Here is a 27,059-nt window from a genome sequence, read left to right as displayed (position 1 = left end):
TTTCAGCCCATCCACAACAAACAAAAGCAGCATTTTGTAAGCCTGAATTTATGAAACTTATGTATGGATCTTGGATTTAGATTCATGCCAACTCGCAACATTTTCATTACATGCTGTAACCTCTTTAATATACCCAAGACATTTGGAAAACTGTACTACAGACTATAGACACACCGCACAAAAACAGAATTTTAAAGATGTCTAAGTCCAGCTGCGTTCAATTCAACTGCCTTGAGATAACTATGACCTGGATAAATGAGAATATTCACAGGCATATTTTAAAGATGATGTTAGAAAGTGAGTGCTTGAGTCAGTACTAGGAGGCAGCCAGGGCAAAATCAACTGCTTGTTTTAACTGATTTGCCACTCTGACTGAGAGCTCTGGCCGTGGCAACAGCTGAAAATATGTAAATACAATATCTTTACAACTGTGTGAATGTGAACATGGCATGGCTCTTCAGGGTTAGCTAGGCCTCCAAACCCAATTCCAAAAAGTTGAGACACTGCAAAACTTCTATAAAAACAGAATCCAATCATTTGCACATCTTTCTGACCTACATTCAATTGAATACAGTGCAAAGACAAGATATTTAATGTTCAAACTGATAAACTTTGTTGTGAATGTAATGCCTGTAACACATTTTTAAAAAGTTAGGACAGGGGAATTTTTATCACTGTATCACATCACATTTTCTTTTAACACTGCCAAAGTGTTGGGGAAACTGGGAACACTAACTGCTGAAAGTGACATTCTTTCCCATTCTTGCTTGATATATGACTTCAGTTGCTCAACAGTCCTGGGTCTTCATTGTCAATTTTTTTCAATTCATAATGCTCCACACATATTCAATGGGAGACAGGTCTGGACTGCAGGCAGCCAGTCTAGTACCTGCACTCTTTCACTACGAAGCCATGTTGTTGTAACACATGTAGAATGTGTCTCATTGTCTTGTTGACATTAGCAGGGAAATCCCTGAAAAAGATGTCGTCTGGATGGCAGCATATGTTGCACCAAAACCTGTATGTAGCTTTCAGCATTCATGGTGCCTTCACAGATGTGAGAGTTACCCATGATGCCATGGGCACTAACACACCCCCATACCATCACAGATGCTGGCTTTGAACTTTGAGCTGGTAACACACTTTTCCTCTTAGTGTCAGTCCATTTCAGATGAGCTCGGGTCCAGATAAGTCAGTGGTGTTTTTGGATGTGGTTGATATATGGCTTTTGCTTTACATGGTAGAGTCTTAACTTGCATTTGTAGATGCAGCGATGAAATGTGTTTACTGACAGTGGTTTTCCAAAGCGTTCCTGAGCCCATGCAGTAATATCCTTTTCTGCTCAAAAAATAAGGGAACACTGAATTGTCACAGTATAACACCTAGTCAGTTAAACTTCTTTGTTTAAACTTAAACAGGGATATCAATCCATCCATTTAGGAAACACAAGTGATTGTGAATCAATTACACCTGCTTTAGGGCAAATGAAAGTGCCAACATGTGCAATGGAGAGGAAAAAGCAAGACAACCCCCAAAAACGGAATGGTTTTGTATGTGGTGACCACAGATAGCTGCTCTCTCCTTATCCTTCCTGACTGATTCTTCTCTGGTTTTGTGTTCTGTTGGGTCATTGTCATTACTGGTAGCATGAGGTGGTATCTGCAGCCCAATCAGGCTACACAGGTAGAGAGATACCAGGAGACCGGCCATTACATGAGGAGAGCTGGACAGGGCCATAGAAAGGCATCAAGCCAGCAGCAGGTATATGCTCCTTTGTGTGAGGAGGAACAGAGGGAGCACTGCCAGAACCCTACAAAATGACCACCAGCAGGCAACTGGTGTCCATGTTTCTGACCAAACTGCCAGAAACAGACTCCATGAGTGGGACTTGTGCTCACAGCCCAGCACCGTGCAGCTTGATAGGCATTCGCCACAAGAGAATACCAGAATTGGTATTCCTGTTCTCTACAGTACAGACAGAGTACCATGCTAAGATCCAGTGCGTAAGGACCGACTTGATGGCTGACCTGTAGAAGCTCACCAGCAGCTGTTTTGGGAGGTACTTGAAGTTCTGCATGACCTCCACTGCCTCGCCATTGATGTTAATGGGGCAATGGGTGAAGGACTTCTGACTCCTCCTGAAATCCATGATCATCTTCATCGTCTTTGCTGCGTTGAGGGTCAAGTTGTTTTCCCGGCTCCAGTTCACCAGGTTCTCAACCTCTCTCCTCTAGGCAGCCTCGTCGTTTGACGTGATCCTGCCAAGCACGATGTCATACCATCTGCAAACTTTATGATGGTGTTGGCCTCATGGGTGGGTTTGCAGTCGAGTGTGTAAAGGGAGAAGAGGAAGGGGCTCAACACCTTGCTGTTCTGTAGGCCTCTGCGTCACCTGAGTGTAAAGCAGCATCCCAGGCCCTCAGCAGACTAATCACAGCACAGTTCATCCATGGCTTATGGTTGGGGAGTGTCTGTGCTGTCGTCCGTGTGGTGACACTGTCCATGCAGAAGGTGATATAAACCAATCCGGATGTGGTGTAAGTGTTGAGGTCTATCTAGTTGCTATGGGTAGCAGTCTGTTTAAAAATGTCCCAGTCAGTTTCCTCAAAGCAGTTCTGTAGCCTATCCATAGACCCTTTTCCACCACAGGACCTTTTCTCATTTACCCAGGATTCTGAAAAACCTTGGCGCGTTTCCACTGAAATTACCCGGGTAAAAAACTTTCCCTTAACCCCAAACTTTCCCTGAAAAAAGTACCTAATAGGGTGTAGGACTTTTCAGATTACCCAGAATTCTTGAGGGGCGGGGCTGTTTGCTGAAGAACACTGTGTTCCGCACTTCCATGTCAGTGTGTCTGCTGCTGCAAACTTTATTTCATTTCTACAAGCTTCACTTAGGTTGTGTTTTGGGTACCGAAACCCGATACTAAGTTAGCCCCGGGACTAAATTGTCAGAGACTGTAGTATTGATAAGCACTAACGGTATCGGTTCTCCTCTGCGCTCTGTGCCGGCGCTGATCTCCTCCACATACACACACATACACACACACACACACACACACACACACACACACGCCGATGCAACACGGTAACCGGTGAACAGCCAAAACAAAGTGAAGATAACTTGAAAATGACTCCAGTTGACGGCAGCTACACTTGTAGCCCACAGAAGAGGAATACCTCTGTTGCAAGGAATGGGACCAGTTGCAGCCTTAGCTAAATGGTAAACAACAAACATGGCAGCACACCGGTAAGGTAAGACAACACGTTTACATGTCATTTTCTATATGTTCTCTGACATTTATCCTAACGATATGAGGCAGTCTTTGTGGAGAAAAAGCTTGTTTAGTGGACTAACTTTGCACTTGAAAGGATGCCCGTTCAATTAAGTTTTAACAGGTCTGACACTACGGCTGTATCTAGGCTAACGGCTAACATGCTAACTATTATTTCTATGTCACTAGTGACTTCAAACAAATTTAGGACGATAGGAGACGGTTTGAAATAAACCGAAATTTCCCTTTAATAGGCTCGTTCAAGATGAACTGCGCCTCGCCCGAAACAAGAGCAGGCGGCCGCAGCGGGGGGCGGTGACAAAAAGCTGTGGTGAAGTCGGACAGTTTCCCGACAGTTTCCAGCAGCCTTCAGTCCGTACACGAAGTCACAGACACACTAACATCCTGTCTGGAATGATGTCAGTTCATTAAAAAAGTGATCAGACCCATATATCAGTTTGTTTTCAGTCTCCAGTTGTTTCAATTATGATAGATTAATTTATTAAAATGCTTCATAGGCAATCTGTAATTTATGTTCATGGTTTATCCTCCATTTGACATGAACTCTCCTGTAAATCAACATCATATCACTTTGACCTGTCCCCTCAACTACACAGGCTAAATAAACTGTGTTTGACTATAAGGTTCATATTTTCAGAGGAAAAAAATACACAAGACAACAGCTTTCATTAAGGCTCAGTCAGATACAGTCAGGGCTTCACATCTGTACAGATGTTAGTTTAAGAATCCTCACATCCCACTGACCACAAGTCTCTGTGTTGCTAAATACTTCAATAATTAAACCGTCCAATATTAATATAGTACAGTAGACTCTGTATAGTTTATGATGAATGTATTCAGTCTCTGACAACTAAACTTCACCATCAGTCACACAACATGTTTTCTGTTACAGAATAAACTTTCAAATCAGACAAATAAAATCTTAATCTCTAAAATTCAACAAAAATTAAAAGTTTATCTAAAATGTCATATTGTTGAGTCGACATCTGAACCAATCAGTTGTTAGATCAGGTGAGAGCCAGGCGGTGCAGTCGGTGGAGAGTAACTGCAGCGCCTGGCTCTAAAAACTGCGGCCGCCTCGCTCTCGCGGTTTTATCACCGTCCACTTTTGTAATACATCAGAGCAAGTCGGGATGAAGTGACACAAAACTAACCAGCATGCATTGTGCGCCGATCGCCGGTGATCGAATCTGTGCAGGCCTTAAGTGACTTGACTTTTTTTCCTTTAAATTATTAATTATTTGGTTGGCTGGTAAAAAATTCACTTACCAGCCAGCGTGGCTGGTAAGTGAAAAAGTTAGTTTTGGACCCTGCTCCTATCCCAACTTTTTTAGAAAATGTTGCAGGCATTTAGAATAAGTGTACATCTACGAAGAAAATAAAGTTTATCAATTGTATTAAATTGGATGTAGTTTGGAAAGGATTTGCAAATCATTGCATTCTGTTTTTATTTACATTTTATGCAGCTTCCCAACTTTTTGGGAATTTAGGTTGTATCAGCCTTTCTTTATTAATGCAAAACCTTCGTGACCAAGAGAGAATGGGAATTGTCTATCAGAATAACTAGGATAACAGGATATACTGTATTGTAGAAAAGAAACAAGCGAAATGTCTTGCAAATAGACCGCATGATAGTCATCTGATGCACTTATCTGCAACACCAAAAGGAATATTATGAGGTAACATTAAATTCAGTTTCTAATAAATACAAGAGTATTTCTGTCTCACCTGCCTCCCCTTCTGTCTCTACCTCCTGCTCATCGCCCACTTCCTGCATCAGGTAGGCCTCGTCATCGTACACCAACACCTGGGCTGAGTAACCTTGCTCCTCAGCCAGGCAGGCACCGGGTACCTCCTCCACTATTACTGCTGGGTGGTCCTCAGCTTCCTCTCTGTCCCGTACTTCTTCACAGATCTCCTCAGCTTCACATTCACTCTTTTCCTCTCCTTCAAACTCCCGGTCCACCTCACACTCTCCATCCTGCAGAGAAGAGGGTTTGGGCGACAAAAAAGAGCAAGACAGTAAAAAAAGTTTTCAATGTGAGGATAAGGGCCTGGGTCCAAATACCGTTTTTTTTCCTAGCATTGGCATCTTTTTTCAATTGTTCCAAATGAGGAGAGAGTGCATGCTGCCGCCTAGAGAAAAAGCATCACGTCCAGCGTCTTTTTCAGAGCACTTGACTTTTTTGTGTGACTTACCCAGGATATCTTTTGGTTATCTGGCTTGACAAACCCTAACATTGTCTATCTAGATAACAGAAATCATCAAGCTGGTTATCAACCAGTTCAGTCAACTCTGGGTGAGAGTGGGGGGATGACATGCAGTAGATGGTTGCGAGCCGGAGTCGAGCCAGTGACCGATGCGGCAAGGTGTTGCCTCTGTATATGGGGCGCCGGCACTATCCACTACGCTACGGACACCCCAACTCTAGGTTTTCTTATCCAGCTACGAGCGTATTCTTGTAAAAGAGGCGGTGCTGTTAATTATGAGCGACACCATCAGAACCATGAATGAAGTAGGCTGCTTCATATGATATAAGATGGAATGGTACCAAAAGAGTCTGAGACTGCGAGACAGTAAAATGTCAGTGGTGTGGTATGTAAACATTACTCTATCATGTTATAATGGGAAATGTAAAAAAATTGAAAATACTAATCAAAAAATTCACTGTCAGCTCAGACTTGAATTACATGTGGGTTTCACTAGGTTATATGTGACATTGGTATAGAGTATTTTTTGCTATTTAGTTGGATGATGATAAAACTACTCTGAATATGTCACATAAAACATTTAAAAGTACTGCCAGACTGTTTCTGCTACCAAAGTAAAAGGTGTAAGCAAGGTTTAATTAATGACTAATGAGGTCTAGCTCACTGAAATGCTGCAATTATGATAGCATGGAGCCAATTAACCATGTGTGGACTATTTTTTATTATGAAAAATAACCTTATTTTTTCTACTTCTCATCACACAAGTGCCTCGTGTTATTTTGAGCTGCAGTGATGGAATTAGGGTGTAAAAATAGCAACACTATCACTGCGCACTAAAATAAATTTGCAAAGTTATATACTGTAAAAACCATGTGTTCAATGTTGTAAACCACCACCTTGTTAGAAGTTTGTCTGTTTTAAAACCAGTGAAAACAGAGCCCTGGAACAGGGAAATCATTAATTTTCATTTGTACAGAATTGACTCACCTGCTGGGGGTCCTCCTCAGCTGCAACATACTCCACCACCGTCCCTCCAGTGTCAACCAGCACCACTGAGGTCATGACTCATGCTCCTCATGGACCAGCGATCACAGCCAGTGATTAGCCACCCAGCACCTCCGTCTGGTGGACTCCACCAGTTTGGTGAATAAAGGTACCTGGAGAGAGAAGACACACTTGGTAAACAAAACTTAATTGAATACAATTAAGTCGGTGATGCAGATTTAGTCAAAAATGAGTATTAAGATGAGTTTGTAATGACAGAAGTCCCCCTGTTTCCATATGTTAGCCCTGTGTTGTGTTTTTTATCCATAACAATGAAGGCCTAGCACCTCCAGAGTTGTTGTCTAGCAATGTTTAGAAAATGTCAAGAAGATGTGGCTGTGGGAATCCCACAATGTCAAACATTGTTCTTAAAGTATCATGAGGCCCATTAGGGCTGCCCCAATTCGACATTTTGGTCCCCAGACTTTGCTGCAGAGTGAGCGCTCTTCACTTTCATGCTACTTTTTGGTACAGGCTGCTGTGAACACAGAGGCAGCTGCCCGGTGGAGTAGAGACTTTGCAATGCATGACATGACATGACATAGTTTCTCTAGATGGCATTGCTCTGGCCTCTGCCACTACCGTAAGAAATCTCGGAGTAATATTTGATCAAGATTTGTCTTTTAATTCTCATTTAAAGCAAACCTCACGGACTGCATTTTTTCATCTCCGTAATATTGCGAAAATTAGGCCTATCCTGACCCGAAAAGATGCAGAAAAATTGGTCCACGCTTTTGTTACCTCAAGGCTGGATTACTGTAACTCTCTATTATCAGGTAGCTCTAGTAAGTCCTTAAAAACTCTCCAGCTAATTCAGAATGCAGCAGCACGTGTACTAACAGGAACTAAGAAACGCGATCATATCTCTCCTGTTTTAGCTTCTCTGCACTGGCTCCCTGTAAAATCCAGAATTGAATTTAAAATCCTACTGTTAACTTATAAAGCTCTAAATGGTCAAGCTCCGTCATATCTTAGAGAGCTCATAGTGCCATATTATCCCACCAGAACACTGCGCTCTGAGAACGCAGGGTTACTCGTGGTCCCAAAAGTCTCCAAAAGTAGATCAGGAGCCAGAGCCTTTAGCTATCAGGCTCCTCTCCTGTGGAATCATCTTCCTGTTACGGTCCGGGAGGCAGACACCGTCTCCACATTTAAGACTAGACTTAAGACTTTCCTCTTTGATAAAGCTTATAGTTAGGGCTGGCTCAGGCTTGCCCTGTACCAGCCCTTAGTTAGGCTGACATAGGCCTAGTCTGCCGGAGGACCCCTCTATAATACACCGGGCCCCTTCTCTCCTTCTCTCTCTCTCTCTCTCTCTCTCTCTCTCTCTCTCTCTCTCTCGTATCCTATTACTGCATCTAGCTAACCCGGCCATTCTGGATGTCACTAACTCGGCTTCTTCTCCGGAGCCTTTGTGCTCCACTGTCTCTCAGATTAACTCATACCGCAGCGGTGCCTGGACAGCGTGACGTGTGTGGTTGTGCTGCTGTCGTGGTCCCGCCAGATGCCTCCTGCTGCTGCTGCCATCATTAGTCATTAGTCATACTTCTTCTGTTATTATACACATATGATTATTGTCACACATGTATACTGCCAGGTATTAATACATACTTTCAACATCTCTCTCTCTCTCTCTCTCTCTCTCTCATTGTGTCATATGGATTACTGTTAATTTATTATGCTGATCTGTTCTGTACGACATCTATTGCACGTCTGTCCGTCCTGGAAGAGGGATCCCTCCTCAGTTGCTCTTCCTGAGGTTTCTACCGTTTTTTTTCCCCGTTAAAGGGGGTTTTTTGGGGAGTTTTTCCTTATCTGCTGTGAGGGTCTTAAGGACAGAGGGATGTCATATGCTGTAAAGCCCTGTGAGGCAAATTGTGATTTGTGATATTGGGCTTTATAAATAAAATTGATTGAATTGAACTGATTAAATAATATTATCCACTGCCAACTGCTTGTGGGGAAGTGGGGAATTAACATCTCACAGCAACTTAATACAACATAGTCTCTGGTTTTGTTTGAGATCTAGTGTCAGCAAAAATGTTGTTGCACATTTCTGATCTGTCATTAGCATAATTAGCTGATCAGCTATATTACTTTAATGTCGCTGTCACTGAACATCCCATCAAAACCCACCCAAACTTTCAAAAAAGGAACCATTAGTCAAATATTCATATTAAACAGCCAAACCTGATTCAACTGGCATAATTCTGATTATGCCAAAAAAAAATGTTTTACTAGAATATTGGCAAATCTTCTCTGCTTATGCTCAACACCCTAAGCTATTCTTCACAAAATAAAAACCTGTCTATCAACTACACCTTCCTCCACCTATCCCAGCTATAGACCCAGGTTAGAAAAAAGGCCAGGATCTCTTGAAGCTCCTCCATCTCTTTCCTTCTCACTTTGATCTGCAGGAAGTGCCTGTCTGCTATTACAGGAAGAAATGCACTGACAGGAAGCCAAGTCATGGTAACAGAACCACAGACCCTCAGTTCCTGTTCTGTACTGCTTTGTGGGGGGCAACAGGATATAAGACAAAGGGACTGCAGAAGCATGGAGAGGCAGACAGTTATACACAAACTGCAGCTTCCATGTAGTGTAGAGGGTCTGTGTCTTTTTTTTTTTGGTCTTTTCGAAATCAAAAACACCATGGCGATATTGTGGTTGTCTGCTCATACGTACAGTAAGCTGCAGACATTTGCATATCCAGGTAACTATCCTACTACAGGTTATGTTAAAAAAAAAAGCCTGGTCATAATAAGCACATCCACTGTGTGGGAGCTCATCTTTGATGCCACTATATCAGAAATTGGTGTAACATTAGCCTGGACCTGCTCTTGATTGAATTTAGGTAAGTCTACATTCTGGCCACCCGAACCAATCATTAACTTGTTTAAGGCCCCCCCTCCCTTTTTATTCCTATTTATACACATCAGTAATCACCTGTGACCAGGTGCAATGATGAAATACTGAGTTCCAGTTACCCAGCTAAAACAAATTCATGCGTAACAATTATTTGGCACTATGAAAGGCAAGACTTTCGCTGTGTTGTCCTTTTCCCGCTTAAAGTATGTATGCAGTAAGTCCACCTTTTCAGAATTGGCTGTGTAATTTTCAACCAAATTTGACACAGAAGTTCCCTAGGCCATGCCTCATCCGACGCCACTGGCAATACGCCAAAGAGTGCTTGCGCTCCGACAGGATGGACACAAGCCAACATTGCTGATTTCCTTGGAATATCTTAGAGTGTGTTCTTTAAAATCCTCAAACATCATCGAGAGACGGTCATTTGAGGCCACGAAAATCTCCAGGACAACTACGACTAACTACCAGACGAGATGATGGGCAACTGCTTAATCTGTGCTGTAGAAATCGGAAATGCCAGCAAGTCGCCTTTGTCATTTGTGGAGAGGACACCATGGAATCAACGTTTCCTGCCAAACTGTAAACCGATGATTGCTTCAGCATGGTTACCGAGCAAGACGAATGACCAAGTGTCCACGTCTAACTGTTCAACACAGAGTTGCTCGACTTCGCTGGGGTAGGGAGCACAGAAGATTACAGCTTGGGCACTGGCGACATGTTGTTTTTATGGATGAGAGCCACTATATCCTTGACCCTATAGATGGAAGACAAAGGGTGTGGCGATTACATGGTGAGAACCTCCGTGATGACTGCATCCAGGAAACCACTCAAGGAGGTGGCGACTCAGTGATGGTATGGGCCAGTATTTATTATGGAGGAAAAACACAATTGGTGGTGCTGGGTGGAAACGTCAACACCATCATGTATCTGGAAATCCTGGAGAACCATTGCCTCCACGCGCAAGAAAGGTTTATGGGAACAACTTTAGGCTGCAAGATAACAACACAAGAGCACATAGGGCAGCTGCAGTGAGAACATTTCTTGTTGCAGAGGGGGTGCAGCAGATGCCATGGCCTGCTTGCTCCCCTGATATAAACCCTATCCTATCAAACATGCCTGGGATGTCTTAGGCCAAGCCCTTAATGAGAGGGACAATATTCCTCAGAGTCTACAGGAATTAGCCCGGGATCTGACCGAAGTGTGGGACGCCCTTCCCACTGACGGCCCCAACAAGCTTGTGGACAGTATGCCACGACATCTTAACGCATTGATCCGTGTCATATATATATATATATATATATAGAGAGAGAGAGAGAGAGAGAGAGAGAGAGATAGATATATATATTATAGAGTATTAAACAGCAGGTAGAGTAACTGAGTATGTCCTCAGACACACCATGCTAATAGAAATTGTGTGGTCAGTAGGTTTGTCGGCCCACAAAGTTAAAAATGTTGGGGCATCGCTTAGCTCACCTGGTCGAGCAGGTGCTCCATGTTCGAAGGTTTTGTCCTTGCCTCAGTGGCTGCGGGCCTGAGTCCAATCCCGGCCACTTGCTGCATGTCACCCCCCTCTCTCTACCCCCCTCACGCTAAAACTGTCCTATCGATTAAAGGCAAAAAAGCCCTAAAAAATATCTCAAACAAAAAAAAGAAGCTCTGGATCATAGAAGGATTTGCCACACATTTCACACTGTGCTCTGGCTATTTCAAAATGTGTCATTGTGTGTCATAACTTTGTGGGCCGACAAACCTACTGACCATACAATTTCTATTAGCATGGTGTGTCTGAGGACATACTCAGTTACTCTACATACTGTTTAATAATTTTTTACCTCTTCTCGTGAAATGATTGTGACAATGTGATTCATACTTCATAGATAAAGTGTATATCTTATTAAAACTTTATTGATCAATCTCTTCGCAAAAAATTCTGCCCACTTTTTGTCACGCTACTCCCTCCACCTATTTCAACATAGAAACGTCTTTCAAACATCAAAATATGTAGCTCAATTAGGACATGCCTGCTTATATTTTGATTATTTGTATCTTTCAAACTGTCCGAAATATTCACCATTTTCCAGGAAACTTTCCCCATTCAAACAAATGGAGGAATGTTGAAATTTTACGTAAATTCATGGTTTCTCAAGCATCTTCAAAAAAAAAAATGCCCTTCTCAGGTGTTTACATTGGTTTGTACTGGACAGAATGCTCAGAGCTAAAGTGGTGGACTCAGCTGTCAGAGAGCTTCTAATACAATTCTCTGTAACTCACTGTCACACCAACAATTTTCACTCTACATACATCATTTTTGGTCAAAATGGAGTAAAACGTGTGCTCTTTCAAACAATGTTGCTGTGGAAGCAAACAGACTTACATATTTGGCACAGTCAGACTGAAAGTAAAAGAAATTCCACTAATTGCCGCATTAAACTCAGTGTGACTGAGACCAGAAATCTTAAAATATTTCACAGCATTCATACATTTATGGTATTATTCAGCATTCAAAGCCAGCATTGCAGTGTAGTTTCAACTTCTTTTTTTTTTTTGTGATCAATTCTTTTTATTTTTTTTCATTTGATTCCATCCAAACCCCTTACCCCCACCCTCGTCCCGAGGGCAACATTAATTATGGACAGTTACAGGGAAAAAAAAAAATAAATAAATAAATAACAAAACACACAAAAAAAACACACACAAAAAAACAGCCGTAAATAGCAAACATATCCATAAGGTGTTTCTCACTTTTCTCAAAAAAAAAAAAATATTATATATATATATATATATATATAATTCCAGATTCTGTATCGCTTCTATCTTTGGCATTTGAGCACGGGCACTGGAGATTTCTAATGACAGGACTTCATAAAATGATAATTTCCACAGATACACATTTATAACATGTGGTGGTTTCCATCTCCCTATCAACATTTTTTTTGCTGCAGTTAAACCTGCGAACAGTACTCTCTTCTTGTGGAGTGTTAAATTCAGAGAAGTATCATCATTTAATAGCAATATATGTGGTAAACAAGGTATGTTTGTCTGAATTAAACAAGAAAGAATGTTCGAAATACTGAGCCAAAAGGAATAGACCCCAGGGCATTCCCACATCATGTGGAGGTAGGTGCCCAACACTTTGTGAGGACATAACTGACATAGTGGGCTCTGAGTAATACGGATCTGGCAGCATCATCTTGGGGATAAATAATATCTTTGTATTAGCTTATAATGAATTAACTGATGATTATGATTAAGAGATGTTAGGGGAATATTACTCCACACTCTCTGCCAGTTAGGCCCAAAATCTTTAATATCTATATTCCAGTTTGGAATATAGTTTCAACTTTTTAACATGCAGCATTCACACCCACAATATCATCAGAAATTGCATTCTAATTCCAGTCTCAATTTCTTCTCATCCTTCCATCACAATGTGTCTGAATATTTCATTCTTCCCCTGCAGTTTCACACCCTTGCTGTCTGGCACGGAAACAAACTGACCAAAGAAAGGTGTGTATGTGCGCTGCACTATGTGCCATTATTTTGCTGTTAAACTGACAGACGTTATTATGTAACCTCATGGAAGAGTGAGAGATTGTAACACACTGAGTTTTTGTAATCTATTCAACCCATCTAAGTCAGACAGAAGCTGAGTGAAGAGATGGCTACAGTGCAGGGTCCTGTATGTGGTGTGGTATGTGGTGTTTTCACTTGGTCAATGGAATGATCCAGCACTGAAATGACAGTATATGTCAGTGTGGCAATAACCTCTCATTGCGGCACTGCAAATATATATTCTTTCTCTCTTCAACACAAACACCCAAGACTTGTTAGGAGCTGAGTCCCTCCAAGAAGGACTTGCAGGTTGAATTGATTTAAACAAGTATTACAGGACCTGCCGGACGGCTGCAAACACGTGGCTGCCTTTTTTTTTTTTTTAATTCTGAGGTCAAACATAAATGAGTCAAGGCTGCATTATTATTACTACTGCAACAACCTAATTCATTCAGAAACTAGCAGATAGCAGATACCTGTCACATTATAAGGAAATAAATGTAATTGTTTTAAAAGGTCAAAAGCAGTCAGTGTGACCTTTTCACTTCCTGCAGTTAGCTATTAGTCTTGTTGCTGGTATTCTAGGAATTAAAAATATGTCTGCTGCAATTAAAGTCATTTTAGATAAGAGCTACAGCTACATGTCTCACTGTAAATGCACCAAATTTAGTTCACTTCTGACCTTTGATAAGTAGAGTGGAAGCATGTGAGCAGCTTGATTCTTACACAAATGTTCTGAGTCATAGAGAGTGAACTGCAGTCTCCAGTCAAGACTTCACAAAATACAGCAGAGTCATTCTTACAGGTCAACTTTCCCACTATGGAATCCCAACAAATGGCATCAAAACTTAAACAAAAACTCCAAACTTGCCTTGCCACAGAAAAGGCGATGTGACTCAGAACGCAGGATTGCATCTTTACTTGGCTGCAGCTTAAAAATCCAGAGACGAGAAGAATGAAGGAATAAGAGAAAGCTACAGGTCTTTTTCTGCACCTCTCTCTCCCCTTGTCTCTGACTTTCTCCCACAAATCCTCTCTGTCTGACATCCATCCTTCCACCCATCTATCCGTTCATCTTCACTGTCTGGCTGCATGCTCACTGTCTGTTCCCTGTGTAGAAGGAACGTCTCAGAGCGAGTCAGCACTTCTCAGACCCTGCCCTGAGCTCAGATCACATGACAAGGGTGGAACTCTCACACTCTCTCACACACACACACACACACACACACACACACACACACACACACACACAGTCACATGATCTTGCAACAACAGAGCTTTTGTTCCAAGTAACTGGGGCTGCTGGTAAAGACACAACGCCCTGCCTTGTGCCATGCCCTTTACCAACACACACATACAGACAGACACAGTGATGACACAACGAGCAAATAAATAGCAAGCATGACCTCAGGATTTACCTGACATTCACTCAATCCACACACACACACACACACACACACACACACACACACGATTGAATGAATGAATGAACAAAAAAAGTTGAGACGCTGTGTGAAATGTCACTAAAAACAGAATGCAATGATTTGCAAATCCCTTTCAACCTATATTCATTTGAATGCAGTACAAAGACAAGATATCTAATGTTCAAATTGATAAACTTAATTGCTTTTTGTAAATATACACTCATTCTGTATTTGATGCCTGCAACACATTTAAAAAAAAAGTTGGGACAGGGGCAACAAAAAACTAGAAAAGTTGTGAGATGTTCAAAAAACACCTGTTTGGAACATCTCACAGGTCATTTACAAGGACTGATGGTGCTAGGTTCACTTCTTTGTTAAACCTGCATGGGTGAATTGTCCAACAGTGTTAGAACAACCTTTCTCAACAGACAATTGTAAGGAATTTAGGGACTGCACCATTTACAATCCATACTGTCATCAAAAGATCCAGAGAATCCAAAGAAATCTCTGCATGTAAGGGCCTATGACCTTTCACCCCTCAGACAACACAGCATTAAAAACCAAGATGTTTGTATAAAGGATATTACTACATGGGCTCAGGAACACTCTAGAAAACCACCGTCAGTGAGAAATTTGTCGCTGCGTCTACAAATGCAAGTTAAGACTCTACCATGTAAAGTGGAAGCCACATATCAACAACATTCAGAAACTGCAGACTTCTCTGGGCCTGTGCTCATCTGAGATGGACTGACACAAAGTGGAAAAGTGTGCTGTGGTCTGACGAGTCCACATTTCAAATTGTTTTTAGAACTCACGGACATTGGGTCCTCCAGACAAGAGGAAAAGGACCATCCAGACTGTTACCAGCTCAAAGTTCAAAGCCAGCATCTTTGATGGTATGGGGGTGTGTTAGTGCCCATGGCAACATGGGTAACTACTACACACATCTGTGAAGGCACCATGAATGCTGAGAGCCACATACAGGCTTCGGAGCAATATATGCCGCCATCCAGACGACATCTTTTTCAGGGATGTCCCTGCTAAATCCAGCAAGACAATGAGACACATTCTTCATGTGTTACAACAGCGTGGCTTCATAGTGAAAGAGTGCAGGTACTAGACTGGCTGCCTGCAGTCCAGACCTGTCTCCTATTGAAAATGTGTGGCACATTATCAAGCACAAAATACAACAGCAGAGACCCCGAACTGTTGAGCCACTGGAGTCGTTTATCAAGCAAGAATGGGAAAGAATGTTATTTTCAAAACTTCAACAATTAGTGTCCTTACTTTATCAATACATGTGATCAGCATGTAGAAAGCCATATTTCAATCTGCTCTGTCCACAGTCTCTCATTCACCACTATTATGATTTACAATCGCGGTCGACACAAGCACATTGCGCTTGCAGTGCTAACAGCAAACTGTCAGTCAAAGACAAACTAAAATGAAAGCTGTCTGTATGTAGGCTAACACTTTATCTTAAAATGTACCTGAGGCAGCCGACCTGCACACAGTGAGTCTCCTCAGTAGAGGGTAACAGCAGTAACAGCGCCAGGTCACCATTGGTCGGGCATCCCTCCTCCTCTTTCAGCTCTCGCCAGCGTGTGAAAGCCGGGCCAATATTAATCCTTGTTCGAGCTCTTGTTTTATTGCTCTCTCGTTTTTTTTTCGTTGTCTCCTCAGACAACACCTTCACCCACGGGTGCAGATCCCGGGGGGGATGGGGGGGACATGTCCCCCCCAAATTATGAAAAACACAAATTGTTCCCCCCAATTTTAAATAGCTTAAATGATTGAAATTGAACAAATGTATACAGTAGTCCTATATACTGGGAGAAAGGGAAGATGATGAGGAGAAATGGGAATCCGTGAGAGGCGAGAGATGAGAACGTGAGTGGACATAACATGCCTGAGACCCTAAAACTAGAAGTAGCATTAACTAACAGCGAAGCAGTGAAAAGGAGGGTGATGGCTGGTTCCATGTACTACTGGCTGTTTAAGAGAAATAAACAGTAAAGGTAAGCATATGATTCTCTTTGTAGTGCTTTTTGAATGACTTGGTGATGGTGATGAGCCTCTATGAAATCGTGAAATATGCTGGCAATCTCAAGCGCTCTGTGGGCATGATTTGCACGCGTGCAATTAAAAAAAAAAATCACAATCAGATTGTGTCCCCCCCAAACTTGTCATCAGATCTGCACCCATGCCTTCACCTTCTTCCTTTTCTTTATCGCTTCAGCCATGACCACCACATCTAACTTCGTTCACCTCCAGCTACGCTACTCTAAAAAGAGGAGGGGGATATGACGTATGCCGTAAAGCAGCCAAATTTTGTAGTCTTTTTTGTGTCTGGGTTCCTACCCAAACCCCGAAACTGTATAGTGCCAGTGCTAGTGAAACAGACGCTCTCAAGCAATGACCGAGGTGTCATCCAACCTACTGTGAGCTGATGTACCATCACAAGGGTCTTGGATATATATTTTGAGGGCTCAAAAACTCCATTGTGTTGCTTTAACACTCACTGAGTGTTGTTTAAAGAAAAGCTGATGTAACACAGTGACTAACATGCTCCTGTCCCAACTTTTTGGAACATGTTGCAGGCATCAAATTCAGAATGATTGTGTATTAACAAAAAACAATAAAGTCTATCAGTTTGAACATTAAATATCTTCTTTTTATACAGTATTAAACTTAATATAGTGTTGCATAGTATAGTATAAAAAGGATTTGTAGATCATTTAATTCTGTTTTCATTTATGTTTTACACAGCGTCGCTTTGTAATGTTTTAGGAATTGGGGTTATTTTTCATAAAAACCCCTCTGCAGAAATTCCATTGGAAATCAGCAGGAGGTGGCCCTGGATGTCCAAATAAAGACATGAAACTTTAAAAGGACCAAAATGGGTTTGAGGGATCTAGTGACAATATAATTATCACAATGTGCAGTCTACAAATGACCATCAGCCACTCAGTCATCACATTTCCTGCTACTCACGTCTATCATAAACACGCTATACTCCCAATGTAACACACAAACCCAAAATTTCCAGTATCCTGATATGCCCCCCCACACATCATCCAATCATCTCTGTGGCACCAATCGCTGTGCTCAGTGTTTTCTCAACAGGCCTCTTGTGATCTAGCCCCATTACATAACATTAAGCAGAAACGCCCAGCAGAAAAAATCATCAGATAGCAGACCAACTGTCAGCTTAGACTGCAGGATACCAGTTGAGCAAAAGCAATTTTTTACCAGAATAAAGCACGGACACTTGAGTACCGCTCACACTGACTGGACACAACAGGTCCAAGCCCCTGGCCTCTGTGAATGAAACATTACTTTACCACACAATCAAAACTGGAAATTCCAGCTGCCACTTAAGTATAAAGAAAAGTAACTAAAAAAAGTAGTGTGCTACACTAGGACATAACATAATACTTATTTATTGTGTAGTCAAAGACAGGTACACAGGCAAGTGACAGTGTTGAGGAAATTACAGTATAAGGGGAAACTACTCTATGTTTTGCATTTTTTCAACCATCAAACTAATCTTTTTTTTAATTTTGCATTTTAAACAATAACCTAATTATGATTATTTTCATTTTTTTCTTTTTGTAGACTTAATAATTAGCAGTTAAAACATAAACTAAAATGTGTAATGCAGGTGATTTTAACATTTAATTGAATCATATCCCTTTCTGTAATTACATTTTAGAACTACATAACAGCATTTCTCATAGTTAAAGCAGTCAGAATGGTAATTAGAGTTATCCACAATATATTCTTAGTAGTAGACATGGTATATCAAGATGTCTACAACTTTGACTTTACTAGTCAAAACTGAATTTAAAATATCTTAAAATTCCTAAAAAGTATAAGTGGCAATGTCATTTTTAATTGCTATAGTGGATATATACTGCAATCTCAGTAATTCAGTTCTTCCTAGTTGAAATGAAAATTTCAGACATCCGCAATGACATTGTTTCCACTCACAAGTGCCAGTTCAGTTATCCAAACATCATTTTTCGAAAAACAAATTATGTCACTTTTGCCATTCATGTGTATTAGACTGTCATTTTCAGGAATCCACAACTGCATTTTAGATAACAGAATTCTTATTGGCAAAAACACCCATTTCAGATAAATACAATCCAACTGTTGCTAGTCTTATTTAATTTCAGATTTCCAAAATAAAGAAAATTAACAATCCAGATATCCATGAGGTCATTTGAATATCCAAAATTCATTCTGACTATTAAAAATGTCATTATAGATATCCACACCTGACATTATGACTGGTAAAAATGCAATTTCATTTATCTACAGCTACAATCATGACTAGGCACAATCCATTTGTGCTATCCACCAATGTATTGTGGAAATCTGTTAAAATTACATTACGGATACCTGGAATGGTTTCCGTTTTGGATATACAGTATGATATCAAAATGATTTAAACTCAATTATTAATTATACAACTGGATTGTAAGATATCTGAAATTGGAGTTTTTCCTAATAAGAATTCTACTGCAGAAATCCTGAATGTTTATTCTGGATATCTAAAATGACGCTGTGGATATCTGAAATTGAAAGTCCATTACACATGAATGGCAAAGTGATGTCATTTTTCCTAGAAAGAATGACAGGATGACAAGGATATCTGAAATGACAACTGACTCTTTGCTAGGTCCCACCCCACCCCTCAAACAAGGACTGACCAATCACAGCATAGCATTGGCTAGCTCCGAAAAAGGTCCGACAACAACACATCTGTGCTCCATAGACTCTCCTGCAAACATTTTAGATTTCCTTCTTTTTCAAGATGGTTTTGTGGATTTCAAGCTAAACATTGTGTCTGGGGCACATGTAGTAATGATACTTAAGAGATTGTAAGGAGATGTATGTTTCTGTCCCATTCCAAAACCAAAATCAAACCCTGAAAAGGGTTAGGGTTGGAGAGCTAGCTGCTAAAGATATATACCTTACTCAATGTATACACATTGTGCTTTTGCTTTTTAGGGATTATGACAGTGAATAAAGACCTACCCTGCTCTACGGGAACCAGGGAGGGGAAGCAGGGAAACTTTGCTGATATTCAACCAGCTGTGTGTCATCACAGTGCGTGCAGATAAACGGCGTTTGGCTTTCCCCGGAGCTCCCTGCTCGTGGTGCGGGTGGCACTGGAGGAGGCCAAACACTGCTCATCTGACATACAGCTGGTTGAATATCAGCAAAGTTTCCCTGTATATTTATTGTTTTCAGTCTTGATCACCAGTGATGTGGTGGTTCACTTTCTCACTATGACGTGTAGCCTATCGTTTGGCTCTAGCTTCTAAATATCTTTATCTTTTAAACCGTTTTTTTGCAGCTGAGTGTGTTTGACATTCTGGAGTCTGGCTATATCCTTATGCATATTTTAGACCCTTCCATGTACTTCTCTCTGGAATCATTTTTTGTTTTTTCCAAAAGTGATAGTGCAGTTGGTCATAGTGTGGGCTCCATGCATCCTCAGATGGCTTGACACCCCATCGCAAAGGAGTGGGGCTTGGCGAAAGGTCAGTTCTGGACAGGAAGGTTGTCATTGTGGTTATCTTAAATGTTCATTTTGACTATGGAGTTGAATTACGGATACCTCCAGTACATAGCCAGTCTAGCTATTAAATGTTAAAATGGCCACCTATAATTTTAAAGGATTTAAAGATAGCTTAATTTGAATTTTGACTTGGAGAAATTAAGTTTTAGATATTTTGAAATACAATTTCTATCAGTGAAAATGCCATTGCAGACTCTAACTGACTGTAAGAATATGATTTTGACTAGGTGAAATGCTATTATATTGATATCTGAAACACAGCTGTGTATAGTCAATGAACCTTTATGTTAAAAGGCGTACCATCTTCTCATCAACAGATATTCACAATACATTTCTGGATATCTGCAATTGCATTCTTCCTAATCATAATTCTAACTGTAGACATATGAAATTGTATTTGCTTTTTTTTAAAAGCCAATTGCAAATATGCACAATGACATTTTTAGTAGTCACATGTATTTTGGATATTCACATTACATTACAGATAACTGACATAGTTTTCTAATTTGCATATTTGACATTAAAATCATGACTAGTAACAAGTGAATGGTAGATATCTGAAATGGGAGTTTTTCCTTGTAATAAAAAATGACATTGTGGATATCCAAAATTGAAAGCCCATTAGGCATGAAAGGCAAAAGGGACGTAATTTTTCCAAGAAAGAATGACGTTTTGGTTATCTGAAATAACGTTACCAGTTATGAACAGGAAGAATGTCACTGTAGATATCTGGAATGTTCATTGTGACAAGGAATAACTGAAGTACGGATAGTTGCAATATATATTCAATCTAGCTATTAAATGTTAAAACGGCTGGCCATATACAGTCACTTTCTCTCCTACAAAGCCAACATAGTTTCAGTGTGTTGACACAAAGCTTGTTTGCTGGGTAATTCCTCATTGAGCTACCTAATTATGATCACACAGTTGGTTGGGCGCCTGTTTGCAATGCTTAACGTTACAATTGAAGAGTTATGAAAGACAACAGAAAGATTATGTCATCATCAGGCATGTAACGTTATCGCTACAGCGTGTCACAGGGGGAATCCACTGTTGCAATGATACCTTTGCTCTTTGCTAACCTTATCAACGAATTATTAGCCATCTCTTGCAGCATTTACGTTAACGCTATATAGTTTTTATATTCGTATGCCGAGCTGGTCATGGAATTCAGTGCTATAAGTCGCATTTCAAGAGCGGTAATTTTGGAGATCACGTCGCATACAAAGAGCAAACTGAACAGAAACAGAAACTGAACAATGCTAACATTAGCTAGCTAAGTTAGCATTGTGAGAAAAACAAGCTGTCAGAAGAGAAACACAGCAAACCATGTGGCTAATGCTGGCTAATGTAACGTCAGCTCACTTACCGTCAAACTTCTGTCAGCTCCTCGCTGGTAGCCAACTTAGTTTACGGGCGGCAACTTGACGTTAGCTGGCTGTCTAATATGAGTTTATTCTCTCTCTCTCTGTGTGTGTGTGTGTGTGTGTGTGTGTGTGTGTGTGTGTGAGTGACATCCAGTAACCTCTCCTCCTCTCCGGACGGCTCCGCTCCAGAGAAATATAATAATAACGCTGTGCTCTGGGGGTGGGGTTGCAAAAAGGGGGAGGCATGTCAAATAATGTTTTAAGTACTGGGGAAGGATTTATATGTTTTTTTTTCAATAGGGGAGAGGCATACACATTTAAATAGCTGCATTTTGCATTTATTTCACAGCTCTATTTTTTTTTTTAACTAAGAAATCAAAAATTGACAAATTTAGACCATTTATCATAGTCAGAAACAGTAGCCTACCAACAAACCTTAACTGTCGGATGGCCAGTCATCATGTGCAATGAATGCTTCTGTCAGGCAAAAAAAGAAAAAAAAATCTGAGCTTAAAATAGTGATATTTCATCAAAATCACTTTATTCTATGTCTCATTTAAAAAAAAAAATGCAAACCTGTTTGCATGAACTACCCAGTATGCAAAAACGAGGTTTTGTCAAATCCATCTTTAACTTTTAACTTGTAACTTTCAAACATCAAAGGGTAAATTTTAAAAATCTAATAACTAATTTATGTTGGAAGGAGGGTTGTGCATTTTCCGCCAGTCATTCAGGAAGGCTCAAGGAAAAAATAGTGCTCGGTTACATTGTAACTTTGGTTCTCTGACTGAGGAGATCATCTCCCCACCCAGTAGTTATATCATAACTATGGTTATTAGGGTTAGTGGGTTGTACCTCCACCGACTGAGGCAGCCACCTAATGCTGACTGACTCCAGAGGCTCAAAAGGTTCTGACCCAGGTCCCTCAGTGGAATGACCGGCCTCCTGGTGCGCAGTGCAAGCCTCTGTGCACCCTTCAGAAGTGTGCATTGTCAGTGCATCGATCTGGTTAGTTGTGCACCATGATGTAAAGAGCTCCTGCAAGAGAACTGCACAAGTCCCAGGCCTAGCAGACCGGCCCTCTCAGGGGCCAGGCCCAAGGTTTGAGCCCCTGTGGAAAGGGATGGGGCAGGGCCCCCTGCACCTGACTCAGAAGATCCCACCGGACAGGGAGCTCCCATGGCCTCCACCTCTGACAACCATGTCATGTGGGGCCAGTTCGGGGCCACCAGGATCAGCTGCACCTCCTCCCTCTGAACTCTCTGCAGCAGATTTGGGACAAGAATGAACGTGGGAAACACATACAGCAGGCCTTGAGCCACTGGTGTGCCATGGCATTGACGCCAGGGGGAGCCCCACCCAATGGAAAAGAACAGTGGGTAATGGGCATTGTCAATGGTGGTGTGCTATTCTGCAGAGGTTTGGGGAGCCCAGGCCTCCTTGCCTGTTGACATATGCTGCTGCCGCTGTGCTGTCGGTTCTTACTAGCACATGACAGCCTTGCAGACTCGGGAAAAAATGCTGGAGGCCAGGTGAATGGCTTTCAGTTCTAGAGCATTGATATGCTGGCCCTTCCAGCGGGCGCTCCAGACCCCACTGGTACCCCTGCCCCTTGTGGAATATACCCCACCCCTCCATGGATGCTCCATAGAGAATACCTGGCAGTGCAGTACAGGACCAAGCATACTTCCCCTCAAGATGATGGCTGGGTCCTGCCACCACCTGAGGTCCGCACAAGGCTGCACGATGACAAGCACCACTGCCTGCAGCTGTCTCCGCAGACAGAGCTCCAGGCTGAAGAGATTCCTCTGGACTGGACATGTGTGTAGAAGAGCCAGTGGCACCACTTGTACTGAGGCTGCCATAAGACCCAAGAGGTGGAGACACAGCCACCATGTGACCCTGGCACCCAGCCGAAAATGAGAGAGGCAGGTCCTGATTGAAACCTGCGTCTTCTGTTACAGCATCACCAACCAAGTTCTGGAATCCAGCCACATGCCTAGAAACTGGGTGGCCTGTGCAGGCTGGAGACTGCAATTTTTCTTATTGATGTGCAGCCCCAGACCCTGAATGTGATCCAACAGCACAGACACATGATGGTGGCACAGCTCCTCTGTGCACATATTAGCCAGTCGTCAGTATAGTTCAGTACCCTGAGACCCTGCTGCCGCAGAGGCCCGAGGGCTGCATCCATGCTCCTGGTAAAGGTGCAGGGTGCCAGTGAGATGCTGAAGGGGAGGATACAGAATTCGAAGGTTTTTCCCTCGAAGGCAAACCTGAGAAACCTCCTGTGCCACTCCCAGATTGGGATTTGAAAACAGGCATCTTTGAAGTCGACAGTTGCAAATCAGTCACCTGAATAGCCTGCTTGACCCTGGACACGTTCAACATTTTGCACTTCAGGGCCCTGTGGAACATGTTCAGCCCTCTGAGGTCTAAGACAGGCCTAGGCATCCCGTCCCACTTTGGAACAAGAAAATAGCGGGAATAAAACCCTGCCTGCTAATCTTCTTCCTTCACTTCCCTGATAGCTGACTTCGCCATGAGAGTGAAGATTTCTGATCAAAGGACTTCTCTGTGCTGGTGGTCTGCAATAATGGAAAATGCAGCCACCCTTGTCAGAGGAGGAGCGCTTCCGAACTGCAAACGATACCCCTGGGTCATTGTTGAAACGACCCAGAGCCTCCCATGCCATCTGAGGGCAAGGGAAGGCTGGGGGTGATGTCGTGTAAGGACTGAGGTGTGGGTTTGGGTGGCCACTGCCATGTCCTCTGCCCTAGTGAGACTTGCTGTGTTGCATCCAGCCAGCCCCACAGATCTTCCTGCCCCTAAGCAGGCTGAGGTTGCTTGGGCTGCTGCGGCTGAGGCCGCTTCCAGCCCTGACCTCACTTCAAGGTGCCTGACACCTCCTTAGCACAACAACAGGCTTCCTGGCCCTGCTGAATCATCATACATGCATTGGGCCCAAACAAGGCAAATGGCTCAACAGGCAGGTTGAGCAGACACGCCCTATCCTCTGGCTGCAGCATGGACTGTGACAGCCAAAGATGGCGCCTAGCCACCCAAAAACTTGCCATAGCACTGCCAGCCGCGTCACCCTGCTCTCTCATGAGCTTTGGAAGAAGTGAGGAGACACACTGAAGTTCGGCTATTAGATCCATACTATACCCCTCCTCTAGCTGGCCAACCAGATTGCACTGGTACAGGGACAGTATGGCACCAGCTGACAGCTGTGTCTGGACTGCCATGGCTCTATGCATTTTTCCCAACAAGCCATCTGTTACCTTGCAGTTTCTACCCAGGCAGTTCGCCTTGTCCAGGAGGGACTTTGACAGAGCCACCAAGGCAGCCAGAGCCTGATCCATGGGGAGCAATGGCCCACAGCCTATCCTCCCCCGAATGTCAACCGCAGCCATACGATGACAGAGCCCCGACCAGCAGACCACCACCTCCTCGAAATCAGAAAGGAGAGGCACAAGGAACTGTGTGGGTCACCCCCCTGTTTCATCATTGAAACAAGAAGAGGCAGGACCCTGACCAGCTGGCAGGTCAATCCCCAGAGCCAAAGCAGCCTGGCCAATAATTTCCTGAAGGAGAGGTGACTGCTGGTCATGCTCTTTTACAGGCACCTGCTGCCCCTCTGAGGCTAACTCATCATTCTTTTAGGGCCATAGGCCAAGAATGTCTGTCTCCTCCTCTGACAAAGCGGAGAAGGGGCTCCTATCCAACCCAGCAGAGGGCCCAGGAACAGGGAAGTTCCTATGTGACACAGTCCGCTCACCCCCTACTGAAACTGTAATAATGGAGGTGAGGGACCTGCATTTGCATTTGTATAGCACCTTTCTAGTCATCCGACCACTCAAAGCGTTTTTTTTACACTACGAGTCACATTCACCCATTCACACACATTCATACACAGGTGGCCATACAAGGTGTCATCTGCTACTCAGTTTTTTGGTTGTTTTTTTAAACACATGGAACAGCCATCAGGAGCAATTTGGGGTTCAGTATCTTGCTCAAGGATACTTCGACATGCAGACTGGAGGAGCCGGAAATCGATCCACTGATTGGTGGACGACCCGCTCTATCTCTGAGCCACAGCACCCTGATTGGCCCCCCGTCCCCCACTGCCGGACCACCAACTTAGGATGCTTAGCTGGCTGCAGACCCTAAGAAGGGGCTGGTGGACGTATGCCAAATGAATGGCAACGGGCTTCCCTTTGCCCAGCAGACATGCAGAAGCAGTTTGTGCATGAAGCTGGATTATCATGAGCACGATGCTTAATTCCCAAACATAACACACAGTAGTCATGGCCATCCTCTACTGGCATATTAACATTACAGCCCCCACAAGATGGGCCCTGCCCTTGCCATCATCCCTCTCTCTCCTTTTTTTTTCTTTTCTGAGAGAGTGATGTCACTGTTGCGTGACCAGAAAGTGCACTCTTTAGCTATAGCAATAGGGCTGTTAACTGTCTTTAATTAGTTTCCCTGAGCCAACAGATGTAAGTGTGGCCACAATATGGATTATTTTCTTTGACACTGGACAGCGGGACACTAATACTGGAGGGAGATTCTGTATTTTAATTTTAAAAGGAAGAACCGGCATTTAGCTATCTCTGAGAGGGACCTAGGAAAGCCAGCTCTCCACCCTAAACCAAGGTAAGTGGACACAAAAGGCTAAACTCCTCCCTCTTTTCTTTCTGCTCTCACGTCGACTCCGACAGGTTGAAATCAGTGGGTCAGTGGGTGTATGCGCAAGGTGGGGTTTTTATAGCCTGGTGCATGCCAGCCACGTAAAGTGGTGTGTTATAAAGATCATTAATTTTCCACATCGATTAGCCCAGATTGGGATAATTCCCATAGTTATGATATAACTACTGGGTGGGGAGATTATCTGAAAAACAAACAAACAAAAAAAAACACAACAACTAAATTACACCCCAGCCATCTCCCTCCTCTGATAAGTGAAAAAAACAGTCCCTGGCGTTACCTAACTGTTTGTATTCTTGCTTCCATTCCCTTGGTATTTTCCTGTGGGACAGTAAAGGAGTAAAGAAGCAAAAGCTTGGTCATGAGTCAGGACAGGCTGCTCCTCTGTTAACGGAGAGTCTGTTGTTAGTTTATTGTTAGTTTGTTCAAGCAAATTACATCAGAAGAACCCGTCCATCTCAGTTTAATTTGTTTGTCTTTGTTTTGTTAAAAAAAAAGAAAAATCCTAAATCTTTCCCTGTCACATCAGTTCTAAAGGATAAATAATGTATTGTTTTATTAGGAACTTATTTTCTTACTTACCTTTACTTAGCACAACAGAGATGATGTCACGATGGTCACATAGTCTATTATTCCAAAAATCCCTACCTCGGACAAATTATTGTAAATGCTGATTATTGTGGTTAGTGCCCCGACCTTGTTTTTCTTCTTTCTTTCTTTCTTTCTTTCTTTCTTTCTTTTTATGAACTCTGGCATCTTATTTAACTTTAAACTTTTTTTAAAATTTTATTTTACAGCTTAATCATGAATTGTGATGTTAAACGTATTCGTAGTTGTTAGTAATTATTATTGAGCAAAGACAGAATACTTTACATCTGTTGTCATTAAAATTTAAAGAATTTTGAGATGCTTGTACCTGGGTATTTCCATGTTATAGTACTTTATACTTACACTCTTCTCTACATCTCAAAGGGAAACATTGTACTTTTTAC

The 27,059-nt window shown here is 42.3% G+C and overlaps 1 protein-coding gene across 3 annotated transcripts in view; it reads right to left on the bottom strand.

Annotated features, from left to right (window-relative positions):
• Positions 1-21,510, bottom strand: part of elf2b (E74-like factor 2b (ets domain transcription factor)) — a 34,261-nt gene extending 12,751 nt beyond the window's left edge. The window contains exons 1-3 of one of the 3 annotated variants that reach the window (XM_049572843.1): positions 21,357-21,510; positions 6,494-6,663; positions 5,024-5,276 (exon numbers count right to left, since the gene is read on the bottom strand). In XM_049572843.1, coding sequence (XP_049428800.1) covers positions 5,024-5,276; positions 6,494-6,568 — 328 coding nt within the window. In that variant the 5' untranslated portion in view covers positions 6,569-6,663; positions 21,357-21,510. Of the gene's footprint in view, positions 1-5,023; positions 5,277-6,493; positions 6,664-13,841; positions 14,084-21,356 lie in introns of those variants that run through there. The other 2 variants (XM_049572840.1, XM_049572841.1) reach the window with 2 other exon arrangements.
• Between the last annotated feature and the right edge of the window lie 5,549 nt (positions 21,511-27,059).

Source organism: Epinephelus fuscoguttatus, linkage group LG3 (assembly GCF_011397635.1).
Source record: "Epinephelus fuscoguttatus linkage group LG3, E.fuscoguttatus.final_Chr_v1".
In the NCBI taxonomy this organism is placed as follows: domain Eukaryota; kingdom Metazoa; phylum Chordata; class Actinopteri; order Perciformes; family Serranidae; genus Epinephelus; species Epinephelus fuscoguttatus.
Note: the sequence above shows the minus strand (reverse complement) of the source record. Positions and strands in the feature narration are given on the sequence as shown.